The sequence below is a fragment of the Macaca mulatta genome, chromosome 7 (assembly GCF_049350105.2).
Source record: "Macaca mulatta isolate MMU2019108-1 chromosome 7, T2T-MMU8v2.0, whole genome shotgun sequence".
NCBI classification, from domain to species: Eukaryota; Metazoa; Chordata; class Mammalia; order Primates; family Cercopithecidae; genus Macaca; species Macaca mulatta.
The window spans coordinates 21,673,653-21,693,823 of record NC_133412.1 but is presented as its reverse complement, the minus strand read 5'-3'; the positions used below and the strand labels follow the sequence as shown (position 1 = coordinate 21,693,823).

Here is a 20,171-nt window from a genome sequence, read left to right as displayed (position 1 = left end):
GAAAGGGGAGTAGTTAGGGATCTACTAAGTTCTCTATTCTGCAGTCAGAATGACGTTTTTTAAATTCGATCACGTAACTCCTCTGCATGTCGAAGCACTCAATATGATATACTGAACGAATCAAAGACAACACCAAATTTCTAACCTCAGTCTTAAACAATGGTTGCATGGGCATCATTTATAAGGACCAAGACGGTAGGAAAGGGATACTGTTCGGAGGAGTTATCAGTTTTGATTGATTTATGAATAATTTGAGGTAGCAATTACAGTTAAAAGTTGGCCAGATTATGGCTGGTGAGGCAGAGGCAAAGGCAGGAACTATCATGTGCAACATATTAGAACTGTAGAAGGTTGACACTCAAATTATAGAAGAACAGGCAAGCTGAGTCAACTAAGAAACCTATGGGAGGAGCCAACTAAGCCTAACTGGAAATGAACCAAGAAATTGAAAACAAACAAACAACAAAAACAGTCAGACATTCAGGAGCAAAGGGTGAGGCAGGTAGGCTAGAGCTGAGACCAGATCTTGGGCAGGAACACAGAGTCCCATCCTGGAAAAAAGGCAGAAAAGAAATAAGGAAGTAGCTGTAGAATAACAACAGTAGAATAACAATGCATTAAGCACTGTTTTAAGAATTTTAATCAATTTACTCAAACCTCTCAAGAATAAGAGAGATTACTATTATATTCCAAAATAGTCCCCCAAATAACATTTTTTTGTAATATGCTTCTCATCCTCCTTTCTGACACATGAACTTTTCCCCATTCAACTAAAGGCATACGCTGCCTCAGGGAGAATTACGGTTGTTAAAGGGAAAAAAGGTCATTTACTATTCAGCTTCAAACCTCAAAACTGGTGTGTGTGTGTGTGTGTGTGTGTGTGTGTGTGTGTGTAATAAAACGACAATTTTGAGGACTTTTTCTACATTCTAACAGCTCCTTTTATTTACCAAGAGCTTGACTTGCCCTATACTGAGGAAAGAGAAATAAGGACTTTTCTGATAGAGGAAATAAAAGGCTGTGTGTGTGTGTGTGTGTGTGTGTGTGTGTGTGTGTGTGATGGATCTCCCTTGTTCTAAGATGAACTGTGTTTCCCCCAAATTCACATGTTGAAGTCCCAGCCTCCAGGATCTCAGAATGTAACTGTATTTGGAGACAAGGACTTTAAAGTGCTTAAGTTACAGTGGGTCTAATCCAATATGACTCATATCCTTTTAAGAAGAGGAAAAGACACCAAGGATGTGTGCATACAGAGGGACTATCATGTCACAATAAAGCAGCAAGAAGGTTGCCATCTGCAAGCCAAGGAGAGAAGCCTCAGAGAAAAACAACCCTGCTGTCACCTTGGTCTTAGACTTCCAACTTTAAAAAATGTGAGAAAATAAATTTCTGCTGTTTAAGCCACCTAGTCTGTGGCATTTTGTGATGGCAGCCCTAGCAAACTAATCTACCCCTCCAGGCTGAAACCCTTTAGAGGGAAGGTTATAAAATAAGGAAGTTTGAGGGAATCTCAGAGAAGTGGGGGTTGTTTCTCACTTCTTTGGACAAGACAGTAGCAACTTAAAGCTCCCTTAAAGAATTTCTATGTTCAAGGCCAGATGTAGTGGGTCACACCTGTAATCCCAGCACTTTGGGAGGCCGAGGTGGGCAGATCACTTGAGGTCAGGAGTTAAAAACCAGCCTGGCCAACATGGTGAAATCCCGTCTCTACTGAAAAATAAAAAATTAGCCAGGCATGGTAGCATGCTCTTGTAGTCTCAGCTACTCAGGAGGATGAGGCAGGAGAATCACTTCAGCCTGGGAGGCGGAGGTTGCAGTGAGCTGAGCTTGCGCCACCGCACTCCAGCCAGGGTGACAAAGTGAGGCTCCATCTCAGAAAAAAAAAAAAACAAAAGAATGTATATGTTTAGTAGCCCAGGTAATAGACTGGAAGTGACAGAATGGCATAATAATGTGGAAGAAACCAAATATCACCTTTCTGATTCCTCTGGAGAAAGGATTCCTTGATTTCCAAAGATAACCTTATAGTAGCAATGAGCATATCTGCCATGCAGACCTCGGTTTCTTTTTTTTTTTTTTCTGAGACAGAGTCTTACTCTGTTGCCCAGGCTGCAGTGGCACGATCTTGGCTCACTGCAACCTCTGCCTCCCAGTTCAAACAATACTCCTGCCTCCGCCTCCCAAGTAGTTGGGATTACAGGCGCCCCCAACCATGCCTGGTTAATTTTTTTTTTTTTTTTTTTGAGATGGAGTCTCACTGTTATCCAGGTTGGAATGCAGTGGCGCAATCTCGGCTCACTGCAACCTCTAACTGCCGGGTTCAAGTAATTGTCCTGCCTCAGCCACCTGAGTAACCGGGACTACAGGTGCATGCCACCCTACCCGGCTAATTTTTTGTATTTTTAGTAGAGACGGAGTTACACTATGCTGGCCAGGCTGGTCTCAAACTCCTGACCTTGTGATCTGCCTGCCTCAGCCTCCCAAAGTGTTGGGATTACAGGCATGGGCCACCGCGTCTGGCCCAATTTTTGTATTTTTAAGTAGAGATGGGGTTGCACCATGTTAATCAGGGCGGTCTTGAACTCCTGACCTCAAGAAATCCACTGCCTTGGCCTCCCAAAGTGTTGGGACTACAGGCGTGAGCCACCATGCCCAGCCGCAGACCTTGGTTTCTAACACCATTCTCCAATAAAAGGAACCAGGGCTCCTTGGAGAAATGGATGACTCTAGGACTGGAGTAGGAAATGTATAAGATAGACCTAGAGCATCTGAAAGTACCAAAAAGTAAGAAAAGGGTATGTCATAATGAAACTGGGTGTAGGGTATGTGGAAGTTCGCTGTACTTTCTGGCACTATAAAAGTAAAAAGGGGATACAGGAGTTAATGAAGGAGCTCTCCAATGGCCAGATCTGGAACAATTTGAGCAACAAAAAATAAACTAATATTGGATTATAAGCCAAAGTATAAAATAAATATCCTTGAGTCCATACTGAGATAAGTGAATTATTAAGTTAATAAATGAGGGAGAAGAGACAAATCTCCTGTGCAGAAGAATTCCATATAGTTTATGTTGATACTCTGCCCTTAAGGAGGAAAAACATAACTATCCACTCATTAAGTGAGGGTGAACATACTTTCTTCCAAAGTGTACAGTATGGAAACAGATTTTTTTTTAAGAGTACCTTGGCCGGGCGCGGTGGCTCAAGCCTGTAATCCCAGCACTTTGGGAGGCCGAGACGGGTGGATCACGAGGTCAGGAGATCGAGACCATCCTGGCTAACACGTGAAACCCCGTCTCTACTAAAAAATACAGAAAACTAGCCGGGCGCGGTGGCGGGCGCCTGTAGTCCCAACTACTCGGGAGGCTGAGGCAGGAGAATGGCATGAACCCGGGAGGCGGAGCTTGCAGTGAGCTGAGATCTGGCCACTGCACTCCAGCCTGGGCAGCAGAGCGAGACTCCGTCTCAAAAAAAAAAAAAAAAAAAAAAGAGTACCTTGTAGTGGAGAAACTTGACAAGCACTATCTCATGCCAGGTGATCGAGGTTAACATCAGCAGTGATAAATCATTTTGAAAAACATACCCATGATGTGATGTGTTGAGACTAGTACTTTACTTCTGTGGTCTTTGTCCCAAAACCCATAACCGCATTCTAATCCTGAGAAAAGACTCAGACAATTCCCAATTGAGGGACATTCTATAAAACACCTAATCAGTAATCCTTAAAATTGTCAAGATCATCAAAAACAAGAAAAGGTCTAAAAAACAAGAAAAGACTGAAAAGAAGCTTAAGGAGACATAACGTCTAAATGTAACGTAGTACCCTGGATGAGACCCTGGAATTAAAGAAGGACAGCAAGAGAAAACTGAAGAAATCTGAATAAAGTATGGACTTTCATAACAAGGTATCAATACTGGTTCATTAATTGTGACAAATGCATCATACTTAAGTAACGTGTTAATAATAGGGAAGACTGGGTGTGGGGTATATAGAAACTCCCTGTACTATCTTTGCAATAATTTTCCAGACCTAAAACTGTTAAGTGGCCAGGTATGGTGACTCACACCTATAATCCCAGCACTTTAGAAAGCCAAGGCAGGAGGATCAGTTGAGGCCAGGAATTGGAGACCAGCCTGGGCAACATAATGAGACCCTCATGTCTACCAAAAAATTAAAAATTAGACCAGCATGGTGGAATGCACCTACAGTCCCAGCTACTTGGGAGGCAGAGGCGGGAGGATCGCTTGATCCCAGGAGTTTGAGGCTGTAGTAAGCTATCATCGCACCACTGCTCTCCAACCTGGGTGACAAAGCAAGACCCTGTCTCAAACAAACAAAGAACAACGACGACAACAAAAAATCCCTGAAAAACTGTTAAGTTTAAAAGACAGAGACCAAGTTTAAAAGACTACCCTTTCTACTAAGCAGCTCAGAGAGTCCTCATTAACCCCAAGAACAGACATTCACAAGCAGCCCAAGAAAGTTGTTACAGACAGCTCAAAATACAGAAGTGGCACACCAAGTGCTGTGGCACACACCTGGAATCCCAGCATTTGGTGAGCCCAAGGCAAGAAGATCACTTGGAGCAGGGAGCTTGAGACCAGCCTGGGCAACATAGCGACACCTTATCTCTACAAAACTAAAAAAGAAAAAACTTTTAAAAATATACAGAACTGACATTCAGTAAGAGATACAGTCTTGCGAGCCAACTGCATAAAATATTAGCCAAACACTTAAAAGTAGTTAAGATACCCAGGGCAATATTTCCCAAACTAGTGTGCTTTGCTATATTATTCTGTACCATAATAGGTAAGCCATGAAAATAGTAACCTGTGATCAAATAAACTAAACAAGACTGAGTTAAACAAAATTGAATAGGCTTCTTTATTAATGGATTTCTCAGAGCTTTTATATTCCAGCAGACATTATGAATTCCAAGAGGAGGATACACTAACATTTCCCTCCAGAAGAGGTTTTCTTTTTTTTCTCCTCACCACCCTAAGAAATATTACAAGAAGAGTATTCTGTTTAACACTACTTTGGAGAATACTGCTCTCAGGGGAGAGCAAAGCCTCAAGAATAGAGTCTCTTACTAGGTGACTGGAAAGAAAAAATAAATCCAGCAAAGAATATAGTGAAGAAGATAAAACTGGAGAGTCCAATATTACAAAAGCAAGAAAGGAAATAGTTTCCAAATAGCTAGAGACAATCAACAGGACCAAACGACTGAGAGGTCAAATAGAGTAAGAATAAAAATGTTCTTTGGTTTTGACTAGGAATACCGTCATTTGTGACCTTCAAGATAACAGTTGCAGAAAAGGAGAGGAAAGAAAGATGGCAGACTTTTTAAGATTAGGATGGGTATGAAAAAAGAGGTAGATGGAACATTTGTAGACCATCGATAATTTGACTTTAGCAACGAAAGTGAAAAAACAAATGTGCTGATTGGAAGAAAGGAATATATAGATTTTTTTTTCTTTACTTAGAACAGGGGACACCCACATCCTGTTGAAGGTAAAAAGTGAAACAAACTGAGACTGACAGTGCAGTAGAGCTGGGCAAGGTGGTGCACAACTGCAGTCCCAGCTACTCAGAGGCTGAAGCAGGAAGATCACTTGAGCTCAGGAGTTCAATGCTGTAGTGCATCATGCCTGTGAAGAGCTACTGCTCTCAAGCCTGGGCAACACAGTGAGACCCTGTCTCTTTTTTTTTTCTTTTTTTTCTCTTTATTATACATTAAGTTTTAGGGTACATGTGCACAACGTGTAGGTTTGTTACATATGTATACATGTGCCATGTTGGTGTGCTGCACCCATTAACTCATCTCTTAAAAAAAAAAAAAGGCCGGGCGTGGTGGCTCATGCCTGTAATCCCAGCACTTTGGGAGGCTGAGGTGGGCAGATCACTTGAGGTTGGGAGTTCAAGACCAGCCTGACCAACATGGAGAAACCCCTTCTCTACTAAAAATACAAAATTAGTCACATGTGGTAGCACATGGCTATAATCTCAACTACTCAGGAGGCTGAGGCAGGAGAATCACTTGAACCTGGGAGGCAGAGGTTGCAGTGAGCTGAGATCACGCCATTGCACTCCTGCCTGGGCAACAAGAACAAAATTCCGTCTCAAAACAAACAAACAAAGTCCAATGGCTGAAAGAATAGAATCAAGAGTATTAATTACTACAAGAGACTTTCCTTTGAGACCAGAGAGAAGAATGTGAATTGTAATGCTTAACCATTCTAAGTAGGAAGACCTTATTTTAATACTGCAACCTTTCATGGATTTCTACCTACTGTGCCCAAGAGTTTTTCAGTCTTTAGAGTTAAGCATGTAGCGCATATAAATTTATTGATTCCTTGACCCTATCAGAGCATGTCTATGTTATTATGGTGAAGAGGTGGGGGTTATAGGGAGGCACTTAGCTGAGGGCCTTAATCTTCCTGAAATAAGAAAGCAAGGTAGGGGCTGTCAACAGGAATGTTAGAAGCTCACAGAGCGTTTATAATGACTTACCCGTAAGTGATTTTCATATGCAAAGTAAAACTTGTAATTATAATGGGCATTTACACACAAAAATGTGAAGATTACCAAAGAAGTGTATAGAAAGAAAGGCATCTACTATCCTGCCCAGAAATTTTCATAACTCTACTATACCTACAGAAGTTGCCTAAGTCATAAATTATTAATATAGTTACCAATGAGCTAATGAAAACAAGGATTATTTAGTAGCAAGTATGATTACAGTTCAATTTTAAACTTTTTATATTTAAAACTTTGTATAGTTTTCCATCTGCATAAAACACCAACCCTAATAGCTACTTAGCTATACAAAATTTCATTCTATTTTCTTTCAATGAAGACACTGACATGACATTCCATTGCTTAAAATTTATTTTTAGATTCTAATCTTTTGGCTAATTCCATTAACAATTCCAACTGAGTACATAATGATTGATCAACTATGTCCAAGACACAAGTGTGGCTCACATATAGCTCGAGGGCCCATCTATCATAACATTTTGATCACAAAAAGGCAGTCATAGCTCACTATTTATTCAATACATCACCCTGTAGAGATTTTAAAAGTTACACAGCTGAAAAAATACATGGTGACTACCATAAGGTAGAGGAGTCAGAGGCAGCTTCGTTCTTTAAATAACGAAATTAATATTGTTCAGTGTGCACAGAATAAAAATGAGACAATAACCACACCAAACCTGGCAGTCGCCAGATTTGTGTGTCTTTGAAGCTAAGGGGGCCACATAGGCCAGATGATTACTATTGACAGCTCACCAGCTGAGCTCAGAGAATAGGCAGCATCTGCACACAGCCCACTCTTGAGAACCAGAATTTACAGTCATTTTTGTCTGGCAGGGACCAGAGAACACGGCACTGATAAACCGGGAAAAGTCTGACAGAAACAGGGTTGTTGGGGGTGAAAGGAGCCTTCAGGACTGCAATATTGGAAGGGATAAGACAACCGCTAGCGGATTAACATCCCGCCCCAGACCCCGGAGAAAAAAGAAACTATGGGGGTTGAAGAGAAAGGGGTCGTCCTTACCTTGTCATCCTCGCATCTCTTCCCCAGGCCCTCTCTGGCCTGCAGCCGGCTGCTGAGGCGGCCGTAGTCGGCCTCCTTCTGGTCAATCTGTTTCTTGTGCGTGTCCACCAATAGCAAGAGGTCCGAATTGCGCTTTTCCAGCCGCCCGCGGGCCACTTCGGTGCGCTGGACCTGGCCCTGCAGCTCGGCCACCTCCTCCTGAAGCAGGACGTGGCGGGAGGAGATGCTCCAGTAGTTGAAGGCGAGGACGACGATCACCACCAGTAGCACCACCAGCACGAGAGAGGGCAGGCGGCCAGCCCGCCGGTTGGCCCCGAAACCCACCATGGGGCCAAATCGGGCTGTATCCTAGGGGCCTCGCCGCAGACACCTGCAGGCAGAAGCCTAGGCCTCGGCTGGAGTTACCCGGGGGACACGGCCCCAGGGCCGGCCGAGGGAGGAGGCGGGTTTATCCGTCGGCGGCAAGCCGGAGAAGGGGGCGGGGCCGCAAGCCGCAGGTCCCTCCCCGCCCCCTTCCTCAAATCAGGCCAAAACGCGTTCCGGAGGCTTTGAACTCGACCCCGCACCTGCCAGAGGGAACCGAGAGAACCCAGCTGCCCGCGACCCGAACCCAACACCTCACGGTTGGGAGGCGGGGAAAAAACCGGAAGGGGGCGGATTTACTCTGGCCCCACCCACTGGCTGGGGCCGAGTCGTCTAGGGGACCATTTCCGAGTTTCCGCCGACACCCCCTCTTGTCGCGAGAAGGTTGCTTCATCTCGTCTCCCTGCAGTCCTCTCTCGCGAGATTTTTCTCTGTCACGTAGGTTGTTGTGTTAATGTTAGCGGTCTCAGATGTCTCAGGTTCCGGGGTCGGAGTCCTTTCTGTTCTTACCTACTGGATTCCCTTGATTCAAGGTCTAGGGAGTTCCTGCCCTACACTGGCCCTCGCGAAAATATTTGTCTTTGAGGACGTCTGGGGCTGCGACCGCGGAATAGAAAAAAATAGTAGGTGAGCTGCAGCCAAAAAGGGGCAACTAGAAAGGTTTTGTACTTGCTTCTGTAGAAGGGGAATTTCTCTTTTGTGCTAATGATGTGGAAAGAAAAAACAAAAAGACCGTAAAATAGCGATGCCCTAAACATAATGGAGAAAAGCGGGAGAAACCAAGCTTTAGGACTGAAAGGGGTGGTGCCAGTCTCGTTTCCAAGGTTACTGCTTTCGCGAACCGAAAGAATTTCAGAATGTGGCGAGCTCCAGTTTTTAAACGCACCGCTGCTTTTGCCTCAGCTGGGCTTCCAAACAGAAAGTCCAGAAGCTGCCTTCGATGAATCGTAACTAATGCACTGTTACTGACAGCGAACACATTCTGGGTTAGAAATAATAGCTCTAACAAATTGTTTTGCGCACCTAGTCTCATCTTCTCTACAGTTGAAGAATCCAAGACACAAAGATGTTTGGGAACTTTCTCATATCTGGTTTTAAATAGGCGTGAATCCAGATCATTGGGCTCTAAACACCATTGCTGTCTGCATATAGCAGGCTGTTTATATGTTAAGTGTGAATTTCAGTAACGCAAAAAAAAAAAAAAAAAAAAAAAAAAAAAAAGCCCCCGCTTCTTTTGTTTTTTCTGTATAATTCTTTTGTCCGTGCATAGAAAAATAAAAAGTTACTGGCTCTAACCTGTTTAAGGAGAAGATGAGGTTGCCTTATTTTTCAGACCTCAGGTTGAAGAACTTCCATGAGTATATAACCTCAAGAACGGAAAAACCTTGGTATTTTTATTCAAATCAGAGAGAGAGATGATTTTGAGGCAGGAAGACTTGTCATCTTTGAATAATTATTCTGTGCTTCCTATCCTCAAAAATTAATTCCCTAAGTCCCGTAGTAGCGTAGAAGAATTATTGCATCTTCAAAGAACAATACTCTCTCAGATGCAGTACAGAAAAACAATACCAAAATTATTAATACTTGGTTCACACCAGACATGAGCTCTGGCTTCATAAGATCTAAGAAATCCCCTCGACTCTCAGATGACAAGCAGACTTTGGCAAAAGGAAGCAAAGCAAAAATGGGAAATCATTAACTATAATGAGCCTTCCCATCTCTGCTTTCCTCAGCTCATATTGGCCTTGCTCTGCTCAACCAGCAATCGAAAATTATTCTAGGCCAGGCGCGCGGTGGCTCATGCCTGTAGCCCCAGCTACTCGGGAGGCTGAGGCAGGAGAATCACTTGAGTCGGTGAGGCAGAGGTTGCAGTGAGCCGAGATCGTGCCATTGCACCCCGTCTTGGGCAACAGAGTAAGAAGACTCCGTCTGAAAAGAAAGAAAATTGTTCTATAAAGTAATGTTAACTACTTGATATTTACTGTTCCCACGAGTGTTTTCATTTTTACATAGGCAAATCTAAAAGTATAAATATTGTACAAAACACACATTTTCTCAATAGATGTTTAGTAGAACTATTGGGAACTATTATTCCATTTTACAGATACAGAGGTTACTTGCCGAAAGTCTTTTATGTAGTAAATGGCAGAGATGACCAGTCCTCTTTCCACTCTTCCCTAGAGGATTTTTTTTTCCATTTTGATGGTTGTCTCATCAAGGTGTTCCTCCTAGTGAATACAATCCAGATATTAAGACAGTGTTTAAGTGCCCTCCCATAGGTAGTTCTGAGTTAGGCATTAAACAAATTAAGGTAAAAGTCAATTCCTTAAACCAGGTAATGGAAGTTAACATCAACAGTGATGTCCTGTTGATAGTATGTATTGGTGATACAATATGATGATTGTAGCACTCTGTGTGGTCTTCTTCACAAAGACTCATAACCCTGGTCTACTCATGAGAAAAACGTCAGACAAATCTCAGTTGAAGGACATTCTGAAAAATACTTGACCAGTATTCCTCGAACTTGTCAAGGTCATCAAAAACAAGGAAAATTGGAAAATCTTTCATGGCCAAAAGAAGCTTAAGGAGACTTGATGATTAAATGTATCCTGGATGGGATCCTGGAACATGAAAAGGACATTAGGTAAAAACTAAGGAAATCTGAATAAAGTATGCATGTTAGTTAATAATAATATTACTGGTTCATTAATTGTGACAAATGCACCATACTAACGTAGGGGAAACTGGGTGTGGGATATATGGGAACTCTACTATTTTCACAATTTTTCTGTAGATCTAAAGCTTCTAAAACTTATTTTTTAAAAGTCCATTCCTGTGTTTTAGGATATGTTATCAAGTATAGACATAAATATCATATAACTGTAAAGGCAGTGTAATCATAGATAAATAATGTTTCTTGTGGGTTTTCTTGTTTTATTTTGTTTTTTAAAAGATGGGGTCTTGCTCTGTCACCAGTCTGGAGTGCAGTGGCTCAATCTCAGATCTCAGCTCACTGCAGTCTTGACCTCCCCAGTTCAAATGATCCTTCTGCCTCAGTCCCCTAAGTAGCTGGGACTACAGGTGCACACCACCACGCCCAGCTAATTTTTGTATTTTTTTGTTCAGACAGGGTTTTGCCATGTTGCCTGGGCTGATTTTGAACTCCTGAGTTCAGGTGATCCTCCTGCCTGGGCCTCCCAAAGTGCTGGGATTAAGGCATAAGCCACCATGCCCAGCCAATCATAGACAAATAATGGGGTTTTTTCTTTCTTTCTTTCTTTCTTTTTTTTTTTTTTTTTTTTTTTTTTTGGTGAGACGGAGTCTCACTCTCACCCAGGCTGGAGTACAGTGGCATGATCTCATCTCACTGCAACCTCCGCCTCCTAGGTTCAAGCAATTTTCCTGCCTCAGACTCCCAAGTAGCTGGGATTACAGGCGCATGCCACCATGCCCGGCTAATTTTTTGTATTTTTTGTTTTGTTTTGTTTTTTGAGACGGAGTCTCACTCGTCGCCCAGGCTGGAGTGCAGTGGCATGATCTTGGCTCACTGCAAGCCCCGCCTCCCGGGTTCACGCCATTCTCCTGTCTCAGCCTCCCGAGTAGCTGGGACTACATACAGGGGACCACCACCATGCCTGGCTAATTTTTTGTATTTTTAGTAGAGATGGGGTTTCACCATGTTGGCCAGGATGGTCTCAATCTCTTGACCTCGTGATCTGCCCGCCTCAGCCTCCCAAAGTGCTAAGCCACCCCACCTGGCCATAATTTTTTTTCTTAAGCTAGTTTAAGTTAGGTTTTTTTCATTAGCAATAGAAGGAATCTTGCCTACCTATCTATGTATTTCTAATTTCTATGAGCTGCCACCTTCTCTAACCTAGTCCTACCAAATGTCCTAAATATTGAGGAATAAACTATAAAATAATCAGTTTTTCTGCCCAATTCCAGCATGCCAAACTTTTTATGGATCAAAATATACTGAAGATAATATATGTGAAATTGTGTTGTGGGCTTAAGAAAAGGGGTCAGAAAGATTATGTAGGAGAAGTGAATGACATGATTTTTGCCTTTATTTATTTATTTATTTATTTACTTTTGAGACAAGTCTTACTCTGTCGCCAGGCTGGAGTGCAGTGGTGTAGTCTCGGCTCACTGCACCCTCCACCTCCTGGGCTCAAGTGATTCTCCTGCTTCAGCCTCCTGAGTAGCTGGGACTACAGGCGCGTGCCCCCACGCCCAGCTAATTTTTGTATTTTTAGTAGATACGGGGATTCACCATGTTGGCCAGGATGGTCTCAATCTCTTGACCTCGTGATCCGCCCTCGGCGTCCCAAAGTGCTGGGATTACAGGCGTGAGCCACCTTGCTCGGCCGATTTTTGCCTTTAAAGATGACTTGATCCAAACACAAAATTCCTGCACCTGCTACCCTATAACAGATGCTTATCCCCCAACGAAATATTTATAATTATTTAATGTATTTATTCATGAGACAGGGTCTCACTCTGTCACCCAGGCTTGAGTGTACTGGTGTGATCACAGCTCACCACAACCTCCACCTCCCAGCCTCAAATGATCCTTCCACCTCATCCACCTGAGTAGCTGGGACGCCTGCCCCGCCTCCCCACCAATTAAACCTTAAAACATTGTATGTTGGCCGGGCGCGGGGGTTCACACCTGTAATCCCAGCACTTTGGGAGGCCAAGGCAGGTGGATCACGAGGTCAGGAGTTTGAGACCAGCCAGGTCAGCATGGTGAAACCCCGTCTCTACTAAAAATAGAAAAATCAGCTGGGCATGGTGGCAGGCGCGTGTTATCCCAGCTACTCAGGAGGCTGAGGCAAGAGAATCGCTTGAACCCAGGAGGCATAGGTTTCAGTGAGCCGAGATAGTGCCACTGCACGCCAACCTGGGTGACAGAGCAAGACTCCGTCTCAGAAACAAACAATGCGTGGATTGGTGCATTTTAAAAAAGATTAGAAAAATATATCCGGACTTACTGATAAAGCAAACTGTAGTCAATTTATATTTCAGCCACAGGCACAGGAAGGGAGTATGATGTCATGCATGAGTAGTGGATGCTGTGGTGTGCCACCCAGATCCCTCTTCAGGAATGAGTGACATATTCCCCCAGCTGCTGGGAGTGCTGTCAGCAGACACCTCTCAGTGATCAGCCAGCCACCTTCAGAATTGCCTCAACTAAAGAGGGCTGTCTCATAAAGGGAATACCCCAGTCCCCCATCCAGTACTGGTCAACAGAACACACGTGTTATTTCCCTATGACAAATCCATTTCCTATAGTTGTGTAGCATGAGGCAATATACTGTAAGGGTAAGGTGGGCTCTGGAGTAAGAATTCATGGGCTGAAAGTCATCTCTTCACTCTTACTAATTTTGTAACATCGGGCAAGGTACTTAACCTTAGTTTTCTCATTTCCAAAATGGCAAATCAGTTAGGATTAAGTTTGGTGCCATGTAACAGGAAAATAAATAAATAAACAAAATAGGATTTTTCTTCTGTCACACATAAATCCAGAAGCAGGCCATTCAGGACTGACACGGCAGGCTCCTTTGAGTTCACGGCTTAGTCATCCCTACAGTGTTGCCCTCATGTTCACTTCCAGCCATGACATTCTTGATGCAGGAAGCAGAAAGGGCCAGTCATGGTGTCTCATGCTTGGAATCCCAGCACTTTGGGAGGCTGAGGTAGGAGGATTGCTTGAGCTCAGGAGTTTGAGACCAGCCTGGGCAACATAGTAAGACCTGTCTCTACAAAAAAAAAATTAAAAGCAGGGATGGTAGTACACACCTATAGTTCAAGTTGTTTGGGAGACTGAAGCAGGAGGACTGCCCAGCCTGGGCTACAGAGCAAGATGCTGTCTCAAAAAACAAAAAGGACCAGGCACGGTGGCTCACGCCTGTAATTCCAGCACTTTGGGAGGCCGAGGCAGGCGGATCACAAGGTCAAGAGATGGAGACGATCCTGGCCAGCATGGTGAAACCCTGTCTGTACTAAAAATACAAAAATTGGCTGGGCATAGTGGCACACACCTGTAGTCCCAGCTACTCAGGAGACTGAGGCAGGAGAATCTCTTGAACCCAGGAGGCGGAGGTTACAGTGAACCAAGATTGAGCCATTGCACTCCAGCCTGGTGACAGAGCGAGACTGTCTCAAAAAAAAAAAAAAAAAAAAAGGAGGAAGGGTATACCCTCCCCCAACTTTTAAGAAGACTTCTCCAAATACACATTTCTACTCATCTTTCATTGACCTGAATTTAGTCACAGAGTTATCTTAGACATTAAGGAGGCAAGGAAATACAGTGCTACAGCAGAGCAGCAGTGTACCCAGTTGAAAATTCAGATCTTTAGTAAAAGAAAAGAGAAGAAATGGTACAAGGAGACAACCCAAAACCAAAAAACAACTCTGAAATCTATGAGGATAATAATAAATCCCTTCTCATATGGTGGTTGTATTAATTAAGTTAATAAGTGTACAGTGTTTAGAACTGGCACTTATCAAATATTCAGTAAATGTTGCTACCATTACAGCAGTGGTTCTCAATTTGTGGGACATAAATGTTCAGTATATGTTCACTAACTTTTGTGCATGTACAGAAAAATTAATGTCTACAAAGTATCATTACTTTTTTAAAGAGTTTGAAATTGTGTTGAATAAATTTTTACTTAAAATTGAGCTGGTTATGGTGGCTCATGCCTGTGATAGCAGCACTTTGGAGCACCAAGGCAGGAGGATTACTTGAGGCCAGGAGTTCAAGACTGGTCTGGGCAACATAGCAAGACCCGCATCTCTGCCAACAGATTTTTAAAATTAGCCAGGTAGGGTAGCACATGCCTGTAGTCCCAGCTACTTGGGAGGCTGAGGCTGGTGGATCTCTTGAGTCGAAGAGTTCAAGGCTGCAGTAAGCCATGACCACACTACTGCACTCCAGCTTGGGTAACAGGGCAAGATCCTGTCTCAAAATAAATAAGTAGCAGGGCAAAGTGGCTCATGCCTGTAATCTCAACACTTTTGGAAGCCAAGGTGGGAGGAGCACTTAAGGCAGGGAATTGGAGACCAGTCTAAGCAATATAGCAAGATCCCGTCTCTACAAAACAATTAAAAGATTAGCTGAGTGTGGTGGTGTGTGCCTGTACTCCCAGTTACTTGGAGGCTGAGTTGGGAGGATCCCTTGAGCCCAGGAGTTCGAGGCTGCAGTGAGCCGTGATCAAGCCACTGCACTTTAGCTTAAGAGACAGAGCAAGACCCTGTCTCTAAGAAAAAACTAAGTAAAATTACTAGTGAATCCGCTTTAACCTTTTTCATTATGTATTTTTAAGATCAGTAGATACTGGCCAGGCGCAGTGGCTCATGCCTGTAATCCCAGCACTTTGGGAGGCTGAGGCAGGTGGACCACCTGAGGTCAGGAGTTCGAGACCAGCCTGGTCAACGTGGTGAAACCCCATATCTACTAAAAATACAAAACTTAGCCGGGCGTGGTAGTGAGCACCTTTAATCCCAGCTACTCGGGAGGCTGAGGCAGGAGAATTGCTTGAACATGGGAGGCAGAGGTTGCAGTAAACTGAGATTGCAACATCGCACTCCAGCCTGGGCAACAAGAGCAAAACTTCATCTCAAAAAAAAAAAGTCAATAGATACTAAATTTACAGTTACTATCACATGATAATCTGTACAGTTTTTGACATTAAAAAAGAAGTTTGAGCTGGGCGCGGTGGCTCATGCCTGTAATCCCAGCACTTTGGGAGGCCGAGGCAGGCGGATCATGAGGTCAAGAGATCAAGATCATCCTGGCTAACATGGTGAAACCCCGTCTCTACTCAAAATAGAAAAAATTAGCTGGGCGTGGTAGCGCATGCCTGTAGTCCCAGCTACTCAGGAGGCTGAGGCAGGAGAATTGCTTGAACCAGGGAGGCGGAGGTTGCAGTGAGCAGAGATCATGCCACTGCACTCTGGCCCAGGGACAGAGTGAGACTCCGTCTCAAAAAAAAAAAAAGTGTGTAGAATCAAAAGATTAAGCCCAGAGCATTGTCACTGCCTGTAGTCCCAGCTACTTGGGAGCCTGAGGCAGAAGGATGGCTGGAGCCCAGGGGTTGAACACTGCAGTGCTCTATGATCCTGACTGTGATTAGCCACTGCACTCCAGCCTGGACAACATAGTGACACTCATCTCTAAAAAAATAAAATGTTGGAGACCGGGTGCGGTGACTCACGCCTGTAATCCCAGCACTTTGGGAGGCTGAGGCGGGCGGATCACCTGAGGTCGGGAATTTGAGACCAGCCTGACCAACATGGTGAAACCCCGTTTCTACTAAAAATACAAAATTAGCGGCTGGGCGCGGTGGCTCATGCCTGTAAGCCCGGCACTTTGGGAGGCCTGACTAACACGGGAAAACCCCATCTGTACAAAAAATATTTTAAAAATTAGCCGGGCGTATTGGTGGGCGCCTGTAGTCCCAGCTACTGGGGAGGCTGAGGCAGGAGAATGGCGTGAACCCGGGAGGCGAAGCTTGCAGTGAGCCGAAATCGCGCCACTGCACTCCATCCTGGGCGACAGAGCAACACTCGCGTCTTGGGGGGAAAAAAAAATTAGCCGGGCATGGTGGCGCGTGCCTGTAATCCCAGCTACTTGGGAGGCCGAAGCAGGAGAATCGCTTGAACCTGGGAGCGGAGGTTGCGGTGAGCCGAGATCGCACCATTGCACTCCAGCCTGGATAACAAGAGCGAAATTCTGTCTTTAAAAAAAAAAAAAAAAAGGTGGTTCTATAGGCCAGAGATTACCAACTTTTTTTTTTTTTTTTTTTTTTTTGAAACGGAGCCTCACTCTGTCGCCCAGGCTGGAGTCCAGTGGCGCGATCTCGGCTGGGAGTAGCTGGGACTACAGGCGCCCACCACCACGCCTGGCTAATTTTTTCGTATTTTTGGTAGAGATGGGGCTTCACCGTGTTAGGTAGGATGGTCTCGATCTCCTGACCTCGTGATCCGCCCTCCTCGACCTTCAAAGTGCTGAGATTACAGGCGTTAGCCACTGGACCCGGCCAGGACCACATTTTTTGTAAGACTATAACCCCACGTCTACCAGCATCCATAATCTTATTTTTTCTTCCTATCACTTATGCCCTAGCTCTAGGATAATCCTGTTTCCCAGGATATATTATGTCTTTGGCCCTTTGGAATGCTTCTCTAACTTTCTTCTTTCACTGGCAGTTATTCAATAATTTATTTATTCTTAATAAAAATGATACAAATTTCTCATATAGGTACACAATTGAAACTATACTATTAATATAATATGAAGTTGTAACAGTAATTTTTTTGTTGGCTTTTTTTGGAACAGGGTCTCACTCTGTCACTCAGGCTGGACTGCAGTGGTGCAGTCATAGCTCACTTCAGCCTCCAACTTGTAGACTCAAGCAACCTCCTGCCTCAGCCTCCCAAGCTAATTTATAAACAATTTTTTTTTTTTTTTTGTAAAGACAGGATCTCACTATATTGCCCAAGCTGGTCCTGAACTCCTGGCCATAAGCAATCCTCCTGTCTCAGCCTACGAAAGTGCTGGGATTACAGATGTGAACCACTGTGTCCAGCTGAGTAATGCTTTCCAGCGAAATTTTTAAAAATTTATCATCTTGGCATTGTTATTGGAAGCCTGCTTTGTTCAAGGATTTATATCACGGTGCATGCATTAAGTAATTAACAAATTAATTAATTACTCAAATATTTACTGTGTGCCTGCCGTGTGACAATCTATAGTGTTGTAGGTGAGAGGAAGTGCGGGTGATACAGCAGAAACAGAAAGGTCCTCCTGAAGCTTCCGGTCTCTTCCTCCTTTACCAGTGCCCAACCAGGGGAACACTGTATTCAGTTTCCTCCTTGAAAACATTTTCCAACACCTCTCATGCCCTGCTGCTCCCAACTGATAGAAGTGACCACTATCTTACTGTGCCTGCATGATGTCCTCTAGTTTTCTATTGTAGCAGTTTATTTTGCTGACTCTACAGTAAACTTTTGGTAATTTATTTTTTTATTTTTATTTATTTTTTTTTTTTAGATGGAGTCATGCTCTGTCACCCAGGCTGGAGTGCAGTGGCACAATCTCGGCTCACTGCAACTTCCGCCTCCCGGGTTCAAGCAATTCTCTTGCCTCAGCCTCCTGAGTAGCTGGGACTACAGGCACGCACCACCATGCCCAACTAATTGTTTGTATTTTTAATAGAGAAGGGGTTTCACCATGTTGACCATGATGGTCTCGATCTCCTGACCTCGTGATCCACCCGCCTTGGCCTCCCACAGTGCTGTGATTACAGGCGTGAGCCACCGCGCCCAGCCAGTAGATGTTTTTCTACAGGACTGCATTATAAGATAGTATGAGGTAGGCTGTGATTTTGTTTTGACACCACACCATTAGGGTTTTTTTCCCCCTTCTCCAGTGTCTGCTCACTTCTTTCTTTTCCATTTATCTGAAACTTTTTTTATGAGACAGTGTCTCACTTTGTCACCCAGGCTGGAGATCAGTGACACAATCATGACTCACGGCAGCCTCGATCTCCCTAGCTCAAGCAATATTCCTGCTTCAGCCTCCCAAGTAGGTGGGGACTACAGATGCACACAGCCACAACCGGCTAATTTTTAAATTTTTTGTAGAGATGATATCTTTCTATGTTGCCCAGGCTGGCCTCAAACTCCTGGGCTCAAGCAGTCCTCCCTCCTCGGCCTCCCAAAGCGTTGGGATTTACAGGTGTGAGCCATCATGCCCAGCCTAAAACATTTTTAAAATACTCTCTTATTAATATCTTTCTTTTTTTCTATATATCCTTGAATTATGGAATTTTAGAACAGGAAGGGAGTTTAGAGATTACCTAGTCTAAAACTCCCATTTAATAGATGAAGATAAAAATCCAGAGAAGTATTGTGATTTAAAATTATTCTATTTGGCCGGGCGCGGTGGCTCACGCCTGTAATCCCAGCACTTTGGGAGGCTGAGGCAGGTGGATCACGAGGTCAAGAGATCGAGACCATCCTGGCCAACATGGTGAAACCCTGTCTCTACTAAAAATACAAAAATTAGCTGGGCATAGTGGTACACGCCTGTAGTCCCAGCTACTTAGGAGCCTGAGGCAGGAGAATCGCTTGAACCCAGGAGACAAAGGTCGGCTGAGATTGTGCCACTGCAGTCCAGCCTGGTGACAGAGCAAGACTCGGTCTCAAAAAAAAAAAAAAAAAATTCTATTCTACCAGTCAAAGACAGACATAGGACGAGAATACAAGCTTTCTTCAAGATCCAGCATAAATCCTCCCCCACTGACAGTTTCTTCCAAATTCCAGTTCAGCTCACATATTTTTCATCTGAATTTTGCATTTGTTGTCTACATCATTGCATATATTATCTACATTTATTGTCTGCATCATTTTGGCAATAATCATAGAGTATAATACTGCCTTGCATTGTTACTCAAGTCTTTCACATTGGTTTGACTTGACTCTCCAGTTAGCTGTAAACTCCAGAAAGCATGGATTTGTCACTTTTATTTACTCTGTTAGCAGTTAGCAATATTAAGCAGATATATATTGAGTGAATTAATGGGCACATAGTAGGGATTCAAATATTTTTTGACTGATTAGTCATCACTTCTCACCTATCTTTTCAAAATATAGTGGTTCTTGTTCCTTAACATTTGCTTCTATTTCCACTGTAATTTCTAAAAACCACACTTAGATTCTTGGCAAGCAATGAAAAGATGGTCATGCCTCTGCACAGTCTGCTGCAATGTATTTTTTCTACACTTGGCAGAAAACCCAAGGTTTCTGCCCTATTTTTTGTTCTCTGCACTGCAGTTCATCTAATCTTCTAGCTCATGGTGGCTTTCTCTGCTAGACATTGTTCTGAAGAGTGACCCAATTAAATATGGCCCCATTTGATGCAGTGGGACTTTATGTGGGACTAGTTTCATATGATCACCTTGTAATTTTCCAAACCTTTATTTATGTACTTTTTTTTTTTCCATTCCTCAATACCTGCTGCAGATGCTAGTGTGGCATCACAATAAATCTCCTGTGCTGACTTTCAGGCAGAAGACACAGCTGTGAGCAGAGCTGGTCATGTGTCATCTACTGCTCTTTAAGCAGATCCTCAGGTGTATCCATTGTCTGAGCTTTAAGTAGAAGCTAAAAGCTTTTTTTAACCTATATAGTTTGTCACTGAATCTGTTAGTTTCAGCATGTTGTTTGTGTTGTTTTC

The 20,171-nt window shown here is 43.7% G+C and overlaps 1 protein-coding gene across 8 annotated transcripts in view; it reads right to left on the bottom strand.

The window, feature by feature from the left end:
* GOLM2 (golgi membrane protein 2) overlaps window positions 1-8,197 on the bottom strand; it is a 127,857-nt gene extending 119,660 nt beyond the window's left edge. For all 8 annotated transcript variants that reach the window (XM_077939305.1, XM_015142120.3, XM_015142122.3 and 5 more), the window contains exon 1: window positions 7,562-8,197. In XM_077939305.1, coding sequence (XP_077795431.1) covers window positions 7,562-7,888 — 327 coding nt within the window. In that variant the 5' untranslated portion in view covers window positions 7,889-8,197. The remainder of the gene's footprint in view (window positions 1-7,561) is intronic.
* Window positions 8,198-20,171: the final 11,974 nt, after the last annotated feature.